Here is a 13,589-nt window from a genome sequence, read left to right as displayed (position 1 = left end):
CAAATTCTACAGAAGATGACAGCGAATATAAAGTAAGGACCGATTCAACGGCTTTTCGCAAGGCCTCGCTTGCCTCGCTGTGATTCGCACTACCTGCGGCGTACCTGAAAATGGGAAGGAAAGCTCGGAACCGCAAAAATGGCAGACCTCGTCCGAACGACAATTTCGCGCTGCCAAAGCTCCCGCAAAGCCTAATGGCTACTCTTGCGGCAAGCCTTGAGTCTTCGGCCCCTTCTGTTCCAGTCAAAGACTACTTTCCGCTCGTCAGACTTCCACGGGAACTTCGAGATATGATCTACGAAAAGATGCTCGTAATTGGCGTCGTGCGCATTCAGGCTGTGGCACATTCGAGAAGCCCGGATATCTATCGTCGGAATTCACTCCCAAACCCACGGGCCCCAATAGCGAGACGTGCGACATTCTATTCAACTGCTTCCTTCGACTTTGAGGAATGTTCCTACGAGTGTGCAACTTCTCGACTTTCAGGCCTACCGACCATTGGCATCTTGCAAACCTGTTGGCAAGTCTATCGCGAAAGTGCATCCCTGTTTTATTCTCGAAACACATTCTTCTTCGATCAGTCCGATAAAGGGTCATTCCAACACTATGTGCATAGTGCTATTGAAACAGGCCGTGCATTTTTTGACGATCGACCTCGTCGCACTCGAAAGTGGTTCAAGAGTATCAAATTCAACCTCGGCACTTACAACTTGTCACCACTGTTGGATGCCGGCAAACCATTCCACTGCGGTGTCTCTACAGATCAAGTAGCAGACTTCTATCGCACACTTCGAGATCGACTCAAGCTCGACCATCTCTCTATTCTCCTACGAGGCTGGCCTCCTGAGGTTCGACTTGGAAAGTTCAAAGTCGACTACCATGCGTACCAGGAGTCGCGAGTCATACGGCAGTCCCGTGTCGACTTGGGGCTCCTGCTTTTGCTCTGCGACTTTCCAAGAGTCGCATTAGAAATTTGCGCGAAACCCCTTTCTGAGCCGGACGCAAGCTCTCGAGACTTGGGCCGCCTTGTCGCATTCGCCGCTTTTCTCCGATCACGCCTGCTCAAGGGTGGCGAGGCTCTGGGCAATTCCAACATTGCAGTCCACAACCGGCATTTGGTCGAAGTTTTTCACGCAGCCGACAAGCCGGAAGACACAATGTGCAGAAGGCACAAGACGCGTACTTACGTTGTACGCTGTGACGATGACCAATCAGGCCGGTCTTTCTTGACACCTGCAGAGCACCCGCTTCGACTGTGGAATTGCACGTCCGATTACTGCAGAATCCTCCAATGTGGGGAAGGACTATACCGACCAAGCTTGGACATGTGTGTGGTTGATTACCCTTTAGGAGGCCGCCAGACCTTCTCAGCTTTGAGCCACTGGTTTCCTGATGCCGCATATGATTACGCCAGAAGCGACGATGGGGACAACGACAGTCTCAAGGACATGCAGGTCGATGCGGAGGAGCTTGAGTACCAAGCCCCCGAGTCCCTTCTGTTGACTGTATGTGCAGCACCTCTCTCTGTGAAAGATCGCTGACATGGTTCCAGCAAGATGATCTCGTCAAACCTGAAGCTCGCGGACCCGGCCCAGAAAACTTTGAACTCATGAGGTTTCGATCATCTAGAGATCCTCCACCAAGGCTAGCTCATGACCCAATGAGGCGTCACATGCAACAGCTGGTACTTCAAAGATTCCAACAATGTCGATTGGCCCAACATCCTATCCCCATCCAGCATGGACTTCCGGGGCGATATGACGCTCAGAGAGATGCACAGGAGGGAGATGGGTCTTGACTGATCGGCAGGAAGGTGATGATTTGATCTTGGCGGGGAATTGTCAAACATAGGTCGACCAAATTGAAAATTCAAGTCTTTTCTTTCTTTCATTCACGCATGAAACTTATGGATGGTTGTGGCGACACCAATCGCATCAAGACAAGGTGCAAAGCTTCGGGAAATTTCTCATTGGTTGATTGGAGGGCGCCTGCCAACCTCTATAGAACGCAAATTTCCACCTTGACCGCTACCTGAACCATGGCCTGAGCCCCACTTCGCAAGCACCCTGAAAACCTCCAAGACTGCACAGCTGTGTGCCTGAATGCTCCTTGAACACACGCCACGTGCCTGCCGCGCGACTTGGCACCAAAGCCCGCTGACGCGTTCACTCGCCGGGTTTCTTCGAGCTGGGGCTGCTATGGTGTGGGAGGTCGCGGCCCGAGGAGGGAGAGCTCTGTGTTGTGGTCTTCGTCAACCTTTGATAACTCCCAGGGCACACGAGGTGAGGAAAGACTTACATGCTCACGGTACGGGCTCAAGATGGTGCCTCCAGGAGATTTGGTCTTGGAGAGGTCCCTGGAGCCCTTCGAAGAATGCGACACATTGTGCGAAGTGTCGTCCCGGTCGCTTTGCTCCTGAGCCTTGGTCGGGGTGCTCTGGCTCTGGCTCTGGCTCTGGGCCTTGGCGCTCTCGATGTCCATCAGCTCTTCGATGTGCTTCAAACATCCGCGGAGGTCGTCAATGTGTTCGCGAGAGCCCTGCCTTGAGCGTGGGTCCTGCAAACAGGTCAGTAAAGCTTTTTCGGTCACCGGATTGCCTGCCTCACATTGCGCGTGTTGTCCTCGATCGCCTCGATCGCTTCACGACACTTGTCGTAGTGCTCGCGAGTGTGCAGCTCTTGTCCGGGCATGGTCGCAAGATACGCCTCGTACAGGCCACGGAACCACAGAGGGAGCTCTGGGTCACGCAGCGCCTCGTGAGCCAGGTCGGAAGCCCGGTTCCACTGCTGACGTCCCACTGCGTCGGAGATCTCTTTCTCCTCTGCCATGCGGGAAGCGAGCTTGTTGTAGCCCAAAGGGACAGGTCCATCAAAGGGAGGCTCATTGGACATGTTGAAATGGTGATTGATCTTGGAAAAAAGAAGCAGGTAGTTCTGAATGAAGAGGTATGGGATGGTGAGTTGGATTAAGTCGCTTCGTCTTCACGTTAGAGGTTGGGTTTGCTCACGCTGCGCAGATGCCATTCTCAACCTACGTCAGCGGTCGAGCTACTTGTTTACGTCGCCGGACCAGGCAGCGGTCAGGCTGCACACCTGCGCCCTCCTTCACCTTAAACAAATGATGGATCAAACATCGACTGTTCCTGCTTTTGCTGCTTGCCTACCAATACTACTATTCCAGGCTTTGATGCTGTCCCCCAGGCCAGAGTCTACGTACATCATTGGAGAGCTTCGAAGGTTCCCTGCATCTTCGAGTCAAGGTGCTTGAATGGTCCCCAAACTCCACACAATCTACTCAATACATTCTAGCCCTACACTCTTTGGCTGCTTGGCCAGTGCCTGTGCTCTACAAGATGGGTACTTTCTTTGTCGCTGCTGTCACGCACCTCCTTGTCTACAAAGACCTTTGCTACCAGGCTTTGATACACCAACCAAAATTTGTTTCCATCAAGCCCCCTTTCTCCTCTCTAGCACCTGGTTGCACATAATGGTGCATGTACAGTTCCAAACAAGTAAGAGCAAGTGTGCGATGGTAGGAGCCCGAGCGAGCGTGTGATAGAAGTAAATCGGGCGAGCAGGAGAGCAGGCGATGATGCGATGATAGCAGCAGATTGCGTGAGTGCGCGGTGGCAAGCGTGTAATCTCCAAAGATTACTATTTGCGCGCCTGACGGCCTTTAAGTACCCTCTCAATCTTCACTCCTTTCAGTCCTTTTTGCATCACCTGCATCTCTCCGGGCTCTGTCTACCTGTTGTGCTCCCATCATCCACAGATCGCCCCTCCAACTTTTGAGATTACCTGCCTATGAGTTGACCTCCATAGCGTCGCGCGTTCAATCAAATCTAACTCAGTCCAAGTCACTGCCGGCTTTTCTTTGAGACCGAGCTCTCAGGTCATGTGCGGGCGGAACAAATACCGTGCCCCGTCCTCCTCGGACAGTGGTATGTGTGTTCTTTCTGCGAGGAAGACGCATCTTGTGCTGACATGATACGTGATCCAAGAAGACGAAGTTACCGAACACTCTCCTGCGAGACAGAGCTGTGAAGTCAAGCCCGAATAGAGGCAATAAGTTAGCCTCTCGTCGGACAGGTGCTGTCGAAGGTCTGCTCGTCTCAAAGGGCCGTGGTGCATGATGCACAGAGCATTCGTGTCGATAGGGAAGGACCTTGACGCATGAGTACGGAAGCAGGTAGTCAAAGGTTGCTTGCTATATTTACAACGAAGCTACACAGAACTTCCATCCCCTTCGCACCTCAACCCCACCCCACCCTCCACACAACCGCCAAACATCCCCCCTTTCCATCTAACACTTCATCCCAAAACCACTTAACCACTCCAGACAGCAGGACCCGGCAGGGTGTAGTTAGTCGGGGTAGGGTAGTAGATGTTGATCAAGATGCCGGGGTCGGTGGCCTTGTAGGCGCCGGGCAGGGCGACCTTGGGCGAGGGGTTGCCGTTGCCGCCGCCCGTGACCTTGAGCTGGCTGCACGCAATGTAGAACTGCGCGCCGCCCTTGCTGCCCGCGCCGTGCAGCGCAATGTGCTCGACGCGCAGCAGGTACTCGCCGGATGGCAGCGATTCGGGGAGCGTGACGAAGACTTCTTTTTTCTCTGTTGCAGGCGGGTGTGTTAGTAAGGGGGGCTCTACGAGCTGGAAAGGAGGAAGAAAAGGAGGAGGGGAGGGACGACGTACCCTCACTCGGCCACGTCAAGCCGGTCGAGTTGATGGTAGGACCCTGTCCAAAAATCTTGAACCAGACCTGGCCGGCGCCCTCAAAGTTGGCGGCCGTCTTGCCGTCGGGGACCTTGGCCATGTAGAACTGGAGCGGGCCCGGGTGGCTAATGTCCGGGTTGACGGTGAAGCCGACCTTGGAGCCGGCCGCCACGGAGTACGTTTCGGCCGTGTGGTCGACGCTGCTGTCGGTCCAGCAGCGGATGTCGTTGGACGTGACGTCCGTGACGGGGCCGTGGCTGTAGTGGTTGGCCGTCATGCGCACATATTGCCAGTCTTCGGTCGTGTTGCCGTTGGCGATGAGCGCGGGGAATGTGTCTGTTGTTGAACCGTTAGGACATGCCTCGTGCTTGATGGGGAATCTAGGTTGCCGTACAGTGAGCACTGCTCAATCCCGCGGCGCCCAGAAGCGCAAGAGTCGTGGCGAGCTTCATGATGATCGTTCGAGAGTTGAAGGTGCGCTTGAAGAAGAATCGTATGCACAAAGGCAAGACCGCAAAAGAGTGAATGGGCGGCGGAAGGGTAGAAGCAACAGTAGCAGCGAAAGAGAGACTCGTGACCAGCACTAGAGAGCTCAAAGGGGACTCGGGTGCCGCCTACCTTTATACCATCATCTCCAACCCCATCCATTGCCGGCGCTTGAGCCCACTGCATGATAGACTGCCGCCGCTATGAGATCAAGCTTGACCGTGCCCACGGCGCCGCCAGCCCTGTGGACAGCGCGGTACGGATGACCGGCACTCAAGCTCGCTTGTCGATGCTCCAGACGGGAATGAAAGCCCGGACTGGTGTTGACCATCATTCAATCGAATCAATCGAGCCCCTTCAACTCAGCGCAGGCGGTGGAGCTTCTGTACCCGAAGCGATGTTAAACATGAAAACAAGCATTTTAGCGGCGCTTGGCGCAAAGCTTGAGCGGAGACATCGACTTTGTCGACTATGTTTGAAACAGGGCAAGAGAGAAAGGGCGGTGGCTGGTGATGTTGATTCGTGGGAATGAAGACAAGAGGCCCGCGCTGGCGGTCAGGAAGGTTGATGCCGAGAGGTCGGTCCGGAGCGAAGCGTGGAGGCATGGAAAATTGTTTCACAGGCGTTCCATCGTGAGAAGAGAAATGAGAAGGGAGAGATGGCTGTGGGAGGGCCTTGGCGTCTTTTGGGTCTGGTGTTTTCGCTGAGGTTTCCATGCTCTTGAGATTCGGCCATTTCTCGCAATGATTGATGGACCTTTGCTTACCTTGGCTGATACACAAAACAGCAACATATCAAAAGGGCGACGGGACAAAAGGAAGACAAGGAGAAGTGCAAAGAGAGACTGTAACAAAGAAGTGGGTCGTTTCGGTGTGGAAGGGGTGGCGAGAGATCAATGTGAAGCGCAGATCAGACGGCGAAACAGCCAGCCCCGTGCTCGCTTAGGTACCCGATGCTCGTCAACCACATCGCAAAGATCCGAGAGCAACACGCGAGACCAATCAACAATTCGCTTTCTTGGCCAATCTTTGCTCCCATTATACATGAAGAGTGGAATTATGCCAGCGAATGATAGTCTTGCCACCGAACCAACACCAAGCAGCTCCACGCCCTCATCGAACAAAAGCAACCATGCTCAATCCTCACGCTGGAAAAAGTTGTACACCACGACACACGCCTTGAACAAGTCTGCCGACACGCGATAATCTGGAAGGTCGAAAATGTTGAAGCGGGTCCAAAACGAAACCTTCAATGGCCGCACTACCAGTGCGTGGTAGAGCCGCGAATGGAAGAGGTTGAAGTGTCCGTGCCCGTCCCGTGGCATGCAACTCTCGAGCTCTTCTTCGTTCGTCGGATACTCCGCATCTGGAAACGCTCCCAAGAGGTTGAGATCGCTGTGCATCAGATTTGGAGTTGGTGCGAGCAGCCACTTGCCCTTGGCAAAATTTGGCAGGCAGTCTTCGGCACGGGCCATTTTGTAGATAGTGGTATCGTCGCACATGGTGTTGTCGAAGTAGGGTGCGTAGACTGAGAGGAATTTGCCCTGGACATCCATGGTAAAGACAAGTTTTTGAGGGCCTGTGTATTGTGTCGTGGGGTTCCAAATGGTCTGACCAGGTTGTGTGGAACAGGAGCCGATTCCACATACAGCGGCAACGCCAACGATCTGGTCCATGGTCGTATGAAACATTTCGAACTTTGGATCATCCAGCAGCTCCGGATTCTTGATACCACCCGGCGTCTCTGGCATCTTGACGAATTCGTCAAAGAGATAGAGCAACGCGTCGCGCGTGTTTTCAAATGCTTCTTGTATTTCCGGTTCCGTGACTGAGTACGTTCTGCTGAGGTCGCTGAACGAGCATCCCGAGTGGCAGATGTACATGAAAATCGCAAGTTGCTGGTCTGTCGTCAAGTAGTCCATGTCAACTAGGCTGCTGTACCAGTCGAGATTGGTGAGTCTGTCATGCAGCACAGCGAATCTTCCTCCGACGGAACAACCGCGTGTTGTGTCCTCGGACTGTGTCGACATGCCGAACGAGCTCTGGCGCGCTGCGAGGTGACTTGTAAATGTTGGTCGATTCGACGACTTCGACCGAGGATATTGCGACGATGGGGATGATGATACTGTTGTGGACTGGGTGGTGGTGACAATATTGGTGGAAAGTTGATGATGAGGTGAATGGTAATGTCGCCCGTTGCTCAGGGTTGGAGTTGCAGGGTTGCTGATTTCTTGGGAAAGACCGACCGCATGTCTGCAAAGGCAACCACTCGGGCTCTATGCAAGCAAGGAACATGCAGGGCACTGCGTCACCGACCCAGGCGCGCGTGGCTCTCTTCCCGTGATTATTTGCCCTCTTCTTGCCATGGGCGACTTCCTCATCATGTGCGCCCAACCAAGTAAACAGCGCCGCAAAAATGCTTGAATCTTTCTCGTCGCCTACTGTGTTGGCCTAAAGACAAAGGCACTCCGCAAAGGTGTTTGTGACACCAGTTTCGACTCGCAATGCGTACCTTTTGTCGGAGATCGGATGTAGTTTCAGAAACATGCAAAGCGCACAAATTTCCCACATCGTGAGTCTGATTAATCTTGAGTCGTATCCAAGACGCTTCGCCGGGCCATCCACAGTGAATGGAAGATTGGGCACAGTGATTTTGGTGCACTCGCGGGCAGAGGGGCTAGGGAGACACGCCGACCCAAACACCGTCCCTCTTTGATTAGCACCGCGATCTGAAAGTACACACTTTCCGCACGGCACTCCGAAATCCTTCTCTTCTCAACTTCTGCTCTGAGCTCTCTTGCACCTTGAACGACCCTTCAGCGTTCCGTGATTGGAGACAAGATCCATTGGGGAGAGCATCCCTGAGCAGCAGCCATGTCGGTAAGCAACCTCAAGCAGAGTTCCCGGTCGTGCGAGGCCGAGAGTTTCCATCAGAGCCAGGAGAACTGTTGGCGTTCTTTCGCTGCGAGCCGGCATTTCTCGACAAGATCCACTAACGTCTCATTCAATCTCTCAGAACAACTCCTACGTCCCACTCGACCAGGGCAACGGCACTTCTCCTGAAGCTGGCGACGGCGACGGCGTCTGCAAGGAGGTTGTTCTCTACGAACGTGCCGAGCGCAACCACGGCCTTGGATTTGGTGCAGCGCCCTACAACTTCCTGCTTCAAGAGGCCCGCATCCATCACGAGATCAACCTCGGCAACGAGAGAGAGGCGATCGAGTTGGCAGTTGAGGCGCTCTGCGGCTCGCCAGAGCCGCCGCTTTTCTTCCGCGTCAAGTGGGAGTCGTTCATCGCCCAGTCCAAGTTCTCGGAGCATGCTTGCAAGCGGGACTACGCTGTTGCGTGCCTCAAATCTCTCGTTGCCTTGTCGAAGGCTGTCGAGAGCGTCAGAGACCTTCGAGCGGATGCAACTGGCGTGAATTTGCCCCTGAATAGAGCAAGGACGGGACAAGAAGGCTGATTGACGACCATAGAGACAGCAGATGATGTACGAGGAATTCAAGTACATCCGACGCGTCCGCGACCAAATGCTCGATGTACAGCGCAAGCTGTAAGAAGATGATCGCAGGGAGCACCACCTGGTAAGCGAGAATCGAGACCGGAGACCGAAAGAGACTAATGGCAAAGACAGCACTCCTGGCGTTTGGCCTCCATGGCACGACTTGCTTTACCTTGGACTTGGAGCCGGACGGACGACGGACATACTCTGAGTGATGGCTCCATACTTGATGACTGAAGGGAAGGAAAATCGAGCGAATTGGTAGCGAATCAAATGAGCTGCCGTGGTTGGTTTTGCCGTTTCGCAATGGCAGAGCTCTCGACCAGCTTCACCGTCCATTGTCGTATGAGTGAGCAGAGCTTGTAATCGATGTGGCCTCCACGGCACGACTTGCTCCATCTCAAACTCAGAATCGGACGGACGACAGAGATAATCTGAGCGATGGCTCCATACTGGATGACCGAGGGAAAGGGAAATTGGTGAGGCGAATTGGTGGCTCATTCAATTCGCTACCGTGGTGGTTTTGCCGCTTCGCAATATCCGAACTCTCAACCAGATTCATTTTCCATTGCCGCACGAGTGAGGAGAGCTTGCGATCGACGTGATAGTCTCTTTCTGTGTGCCATCAGCGCCTGTGTTGTTTAGTAAGACATCGCAGAGGTACGTCGCCTGCATGCTAGAGCGGCATCCGCGTCGTGAAAGGATTGCGATTGGACAGGAATCAGAGCAGCGACTTCATGATAGCCCGTCATGATTGTGTATCAGATACAATTACCGACTGTGAAAAGACTTCACAAGGAGGATGATGAGAGAGGAAGAATGGAGCAGAGGAGCTCAAGGTCAAGATTGGCCCACTGGTCCGTGCTGCTAGCGCCTGCTAAGCGAACTCCGAAGTCTCCCCGGCTATGCTCATATCACGTGTGCGTTCCACTTTGGGAAGTGCGTAGCAGAGTAGGGAGGATGGAGTGCAACGGCTTTCAGACACAAGTTCAAGGTAAAAACACCAGATCAGAGGTTCATGAGGAGTGTGAAGCCACAATTATGGATTCTTGCGATATCTACATGCTTCCGCGCATCAAACCAGGAGAATAATTGAGCATCGTCGGCAGCGCCTTGACAAACTTCCTTAGACCCACTGCCAGTATGACAGCCGCATCCCGATGCCGACGTTCCCTTTGTGACGTGAAAGATGTTCGGTCTAACCTTCTCAGCCTTTGCCTATTATTTGAAAGTGACCTGATGATGTTCTTGCCGTGTTTGTAGAATGGAGTGCGCCATGGAACACGATCGACTCGTTCTGAAGGGCTACCGGGAAGAGCGTGAGGATTGGCGGCTGGTTAAAGAGGAGCCTGAAAGTTTCCGTCAGCATGAAACGAATAAACTGTCGCTCGCTTGACTGCGTACCATTTGACGACGTCGAGCGATCTTGCGCTGATGTATCAGGTTTTTCGTCGCTCTCCTGCTCTCTGAGCACCAGCATGTAGAATGGGGTTCTCCTGATGAGCCTCGGCTCGCTGTCCATAGCTCTGTATACCTCGAGTCTGACCTCCAGGGGCATAAGATGACGTGAGTCATCCTCCATCAGGTATTCCCGAGCTTGTTGACAGTGATCCTTCATGTTGTCCATTCGTTCATAGACTCTGTTCTTCGCAGCCGGGTCCTAATATTCTCGTCAGCGAAAAGTCCGTCCTTGCTCATTGTTTGCGATGTCTTACAAGGAGCTCTGCCTTCTGCAACAAGTAGTCGGTCAATGAACGGACTCGTGCGAAATGGTATGTAGAGAATCGGTCACAGCCTGGGACGTGTATGGCCAGCGCGCAGAGGTAGAATCGATACGTCAATCGATAGAGAAGGGGAAGTGCTGGGTCTTGTAGCCAGCGGTAGATCTCTGAGGTCGCCCGGTCGTAATTCTTGTGCTTGAGGCCCATCAGGATCGAGTTGTTGTCCACGAGTCGGAAAAGCCATTGTAGTGGCTCTTCGGTGGTTGTGCCGCTGCAGCCTTGCTCCTCGATGTCGAAGCCCTGCGCAAAAAGAGGCCGCTCCATGATGGCCTGCGGGAGTTGATAGATCGGTGGTTGTGTAGTTGAAAGCGTCTTCAGGAGTAAAGAGCGACAAAGGGTGAAGAGGTAAGCCGTCACTGCTCCTCTGAGCCTGCCTCTTCCTCGGAAACTCCGCCCGCACCTTCCACGGTGTCGCTCTGGCTGGGTCTCTGTCGCTCTCGCTCTTCTGTGTCGGGCCCGGGAAATTGCAAGTTTTGGACAAGGCTTGGAAGGTCAACAGCTTGAGGTTTCAAGGCTTGTTGTGTTTCAATCGAGATTCCCAGCATCGAACGAAGCTTATCATCCGTAGCGATGTCCTCTTCAAGTTTCCGAAAGACTTCGCGCTTGCTAAACATTCTGTCGTAGGCCCTCATTTTTGCGTCTAGGTCCACCTATCCTCGTTAGTAAAAAGCCCACTCTTTGAGTAAAGTGTCTTACCAGAAGGTCTATCTTCCGCTCAAAGACTGCCTCCATTTCCCAAAATCTGTTCAAATGGTATCTGCTCATCTCTCGGCATCCGGGGAGATGAAAAGCGAGCATGGTAAGGTACCTTTCAAACGCCCATCGGTAGAGTAAAGGAAGCGCCCGATCTCGCAAGCACGTGGAGGTGATGCTTACAGCCCGTTCGTATTTCCCGTGATGGATGCAGTTCTGAATCTCAACATCATCGACGTGCCGCAGAATCTCCTGAAATCCATGGTGGTCACTTCCTTCCGGCAATTGATCTTGGATGTCGAAGTCGTCTGGCGGGATTTCTGGGTAGTCCATGATGGGAGTGTCGGTTGCGTGATGATCTCTCGAAAGCATTGGCAGAAGCAAGACAGGTGAGGTTCTGGGGATGCAGCCGTGACTGCTCCTCAGAGCGCGCCTCTTCGTCGGGAACCCCAGCCGCACCTTCCGCATCGTCACTCGAACGGGCGCGCTCGCCTTGCCCTAGAACTGCACGTCGGTCCAGCGTCCATGAATAGAGCTGGATGGACTCGGCGGCCTGCATGAAACGGCTGTACACGCCATTTCTGTCGCGTGCATTCTGCGCTTGTCAGCAAAAGCATCAAAAAATTCGCATGCCACCTACATCCGGACTGCCCCACTGATCCACGATCGACAATCCCACTGTCCTAGCTCTCTCACGGCGCATCTGTTTGACGTGCGGCTGGACGTGGGGGAAAGTCGCGATGTGGCCCTCGTAGTAGTAGCGGAAGTAGAGAGGCAGAGATGCCTCTTCAAGAGCATGTTGTCCTAAAAGATGGGCCACGAGGAAGTCTTCTTCCTGCAAGTACATGATGAAGCCCGCCAGCTCCACGCTTCGCAGCATGAGCTTGACACGCGGAGAGATTGGCCAGTCTTCGTTTTCCGGGTCAGGTTGCTCAGCCAGGTCAAATGGAATGGACATCGTGTGTGGGCGAAGAGTTTGATAATGAGTAAAATCTGAAATGTTGACAAGCGGGAGTGACTGGCGAAGTCATCGCCGCTCGACGAAAGGCCACGCCTTGGAGAGTGCGCCCAAGCATGGAGACGCCCGCACCTTCTCACTGCCACTGTGCACGCGCCCGCGCCCGCAATTGCGCCCTCAGCTCACCCTCATCCCTCTCGAGCTCTTCGATACGCTCCAAGCAACCGCGCAGTTGTCTGACGCGGTCATACGCGCCCCGCTCTTCGGCATCCGGATCCTGGGACCGTTAGAACCCTCCAGACCTCACCTCAGACTCAAAAACTCACAGCATCCGCCATCGCCTGCAGCCTCTCCATCGCCTGGCGGCATCTGTCGTAGTGGCCGCGCGTGTGCTGCTCACGGCCAGGGAAGGTCGCCAGGTACGCCTCGTAGACACCGCGGAAGAAGAGCGGCAGCGTCGGGTTGCGCAGGGCTGCGAGGGCCAGCGTGGTGGCGCGGCGCCATTCCTCTCGCTCGATGGCTCCGGCGATTTCGGCTTCCTGGTCGAGAAGTACGCGGAGTGCATTCACCCTAGCTTCGCGGACGCGCTCTTCCTGTCGCCTCGCTTCTTCGAGCGCGACCGGGTCGGCAGGAGGAGAGTTGGAGGGAGACATTGTATGTGTGTGTGGTTGTTGTGCCGGAGGTGAGGTTGATGTTGTGGCGGCAGAGCGTGCGCAGATGTAGTGTCGAGATGTCGGCCTGTTGGAAATCAAAGAAATTTAAGAGTGTTGGTGGTGTGGTTTGCGTCAGACGCAGATGCGAAGTGCTTTCCTTGAACAACTTGCTTGCGCTGGAAGTTTGCTTGCACACAAACAACACCATCGCGATATGATGAATAGAATCTGGCTGCTGGCTCGAGCGGGCGACGCAAGCCAGTAGCTTGAAGTATGTGGATGGCACCTGCACGGTGTAAGTAAATCCAACTTTTGATATTACCACCTACATGTACGCTGGAGCTATCCGAAAGGGTCCTCAAGCGCCTATCTCTTCATTCGGAGCCAACCCCCTTTCTCCTCCAACAGTAAGACTGTTCTTGTGCCGGGCAGATGCCTTGCAAGAAGTACTTGCGCTGACTGCCACACCTTCGAGACATGACGAAAGTACGGCGTGTAGAAAAGTTTGAGGTGAAGCAGGGTATTAGTTTGCAAGAAACTCTGTAGAAAAGCCTGCATGATCCTATAGTTCTCAGGCTCAATAGTAGTGTTTGGATGATTCAATTCCTTAGGAATGCAACAACGGTACCTCAGGACTCTGTTGAAGAAGTCTAGCACCTTGGTGGAATATGTGGTGCAGTCAACTGCAGCCAATTAGAGACTCGCCGAGGATCTGCCGGCGCGGCGGAAATCTGTCACCAGTCACGTGCGCCTCCGCTTCGACAGCCACCCAGCGCCGCAGCACCATCACAACGAACAGGGGCAG

General features: G+C 53.9%; 8 protein-coding genes across 8 annotated transcripts; 1 reads left to right on the top strand and 7 right to left on the bottom strand.

Annotated features, from left to right (window-relative positions):
* The first annotated feature begins 124 nt into the window (after positions 1-124).
* On the top strand, positions 125-2,036 carry BKA78DRAFT_319783 (uncharacterized protein). Its single transcript, XM_066888891.1, has 2 exons — positions 125-1,505; positions 1,553-2,036. Exons 1-2 carry the CDS (start codon positions 195-197, stop codon positions 1,796-1,798), a joined length of 1,557 nt encoding a protein of 518 aa, XP_066741666.1. The 5' UTR covers positions 125-194; the 3' UTR covers positions 1,799-2,036.
* A 129-nt stretch (positions 2,037-2,165) lies between these two features.
* BKA78DRAFT_354701 (uncharacterized protein) lies at positions 2,166-2,891 on the bottom strand (the record flags this gene model as incomplete). Its single annotated transcript, XM_066891779.1, has 3 exons — positions 2,166-2,234; positions 2,299-2,556; positions 2,607-2,891. 3 exons carry the CDS (start codon positions 2,889-2,891, stop codon positions 2,166-2,168), a joined length of 612 nt encoding a protein of 203 aa, XP_066741665.1.
* A 1,434-nt stretch (positions 2,892-4,325) lies between these two features.
* On the bottom strand, positions 4,326-5,046 carry BKA78DRAFT_254591 (fungal cellulose binding domain-containing protein; the record flags this gene model as incomplete). Its single annotated transcript, XM_066884919.1, has 2 exons — positions 4,326-4,609; positions 4,692-5,046. Coding segments are annotated over 2 exons (639 nt in total), but the record flags the coding sequence as incomplete, so codon positions are not given.
* Positions 5,047-5,429: 383 nt separating this feature from the next.
* Positions 5,430-6,058, bottom strand: BKA78DRAFT_171957 (uncharacterized protein). The gene has a single exon (XM_066883260.1). The coding sequence runs from the start codon at positions 5,912-5,914 to the stop codon at positions 5,561-5,563; it is 354 nt and encodes a 117-aa protein (XP_066741663.1). The 5' UTR covers positions 5,915-6,058; the 3' UTR covers positions 5,430-5,560.
* Positions 6,059-6,062: 4 nt separating this feature from the next.
* On the bottom strand, positions 6,063-7,184 carry BKA78DRAFT_319780 (uncharacterized protein). The gene has a single exon (XM_066888890.1). The coding sequence runs from the start codon at positions 7,117-7,119 to the stop codon at positions 6,334-6,336; it is 786 nt and encodes a 261-aa protein (XP_066741662.1). The 5' UTR covers positions 7,120-7,184; the 3' UTR covers positions 6,063-6,333.
* Positions 7,185-8,057: 873 nt separating this feature from the next.
* Positions 8,058-8,787, bottom strand: BKA78DRAFT_171941 (uncharacterized protein). The gene has a single exon (XM_066883259.1). It carries the CDS (start codon positions 8,706-8,708, stop codon positions 8,202-8,204), a length of 507 nt encoding a protein of 168 aa, XP_066741661.1. The 5' UTR covers positions 8,709-8,787; the 3' UTR covers positions 8,058-8,201.
* A 944-nt stretch (positions 8,788-9,731) lies between these two features.
* BKA78DRAFT_319778 (uncharacterized protein) lies at positions 9,732-10,830 on the bottom strand. The gene is made up of 2 exons (XM_066888888.1): positions 10,415-10,830; positions 9,732-10,359 (listed from the first exon to the last, which is right to left on the bottom strand). The coding sequence occupies exons 1-2, from the start codon at positions 10,742-10,744 to the stop codon at positions 9,907-9,909; spliced, it is 783 nt and encodes a 260-aa protein (XP_066741660.1). The 5' UTR covers positions 10,745-10,830; the 3' UTR covers positions 9,732-9,906.
* A 1,334-nt stretch (positions 10,831-12,164) lies between these two features.
* BKA78DRAFT_171934 (uncharacterized protein) lies at positions 12,165-13,146 on the bottom strand. Its single transcript, XM_066883258.1, has 2 exons — positions 12,458-13,146; positions 12,165-12,408 (listed from the first exon to the last, which is right to left on the bottom strand). The coding sequence occupies exons 1-2, from the start codon at positions 12,782-12,784 to the stop codon at positions 12,268-12,270; spliced, it is 468 nt and encodes a 155-aa protein (XP_066741659.1). The 5' UTR covers positions 12,785-13,146; the 3' UTR covers positions 12,165-12,267.
* Positions 13,147-13,589: the final 443 nt, after the last annotated feature.

The sequence above is a fragment of the Phyllosticta capitalensis genome (genome assembly GCF_038381095.1).
Source record: "Phyllosticta capitalensis strain CBS 128856 chromosome Unknown BKA78scaffold_8, whole genome shotgun sequence".
NCBI classification, from domain to species: domain Eukaryota; kingdom Fungi; phylum Ascomycota; class Dothideomycetes; order Botryosphaeriales; family Phyllostictaceae; genus Phyllosticta; species Phyllosticta capitalensis.
Note: the sequence above shows the minus strand (reverse complement) of the source record. Positions and strands in the feature narration are given on the sequence as shown.

Excerpts from the sequence above, each read along its gene's own strand:
- BKA78DRAFT_319783 (XM_066888891.1), top strand. The coding sequence starts at position 195 with ATGGCTACTCTTGCGGCAAGCCTTGAGTCTTCGGCCCCTTCTGTTCCA. Across the intron at positions 1,506-1,552 it reads CCGAGTCCCTTCTGTTGACT|CAAGATGATCTCGTCAAACC; the intron begins GTATGTGCAGCA and ends ACATGGTTCCAG.
- BKA78DRAFT_171957 (XM_066883260.1), bottom strand. The coding sequence starts at position 5,914 with ATGGAAACCTCAGCGAAAACACCAGACCCAAAAGACGCCAAGGCCCTC.
- BKA78DRAFT_319780 (XM_066888890.1), bottom strand. The coding sequence starts at position 7,119 with ATGGACTACTTGACGACAGACCAGCAACTTGCGATTTTCATGTACATC.
- BKA78DRAFT_171941 (XM_066883259.1), bottom strand. The coding sequence starts at position 8,708 with ATGTACTTGAATTCCTCGTACATCATCTGCTGTCTCTATGGTCGTCAA.
- BKA78DRAFT_319778 (XM_066888888.1), bottom strand. The coding sequence starts at position 10,744 with ATGGAGCGGCCTCTTTTTGCGCAGGGCTTCGACATCGAGGAGCAAGGC. Across the intron at positions 10,360-10,414 it reads TGCAGAAGGCAGAGCTCCTT|GACCCGGCTGCGAAGAACAG; the intron begins GTAAGACATCGC and ends CGAGAATATTAG.
- BKA78DRAFT_171934 (XM_066883258.1), bottom strand. The coding sequence starts at position 12,784 with ATGTCTCCCTCCAACTCTCCTCCTGCCGACCCGGTCGCGCTCGAAGAA. Across the intron at positions 12,409-12,457 it reads TGCAGGCGATGGCGGATGCT|GATCCGGATGCCGAAGAGCG; the intron begins GTGAGTTTTTGA and ends TAACGGTCCCAG.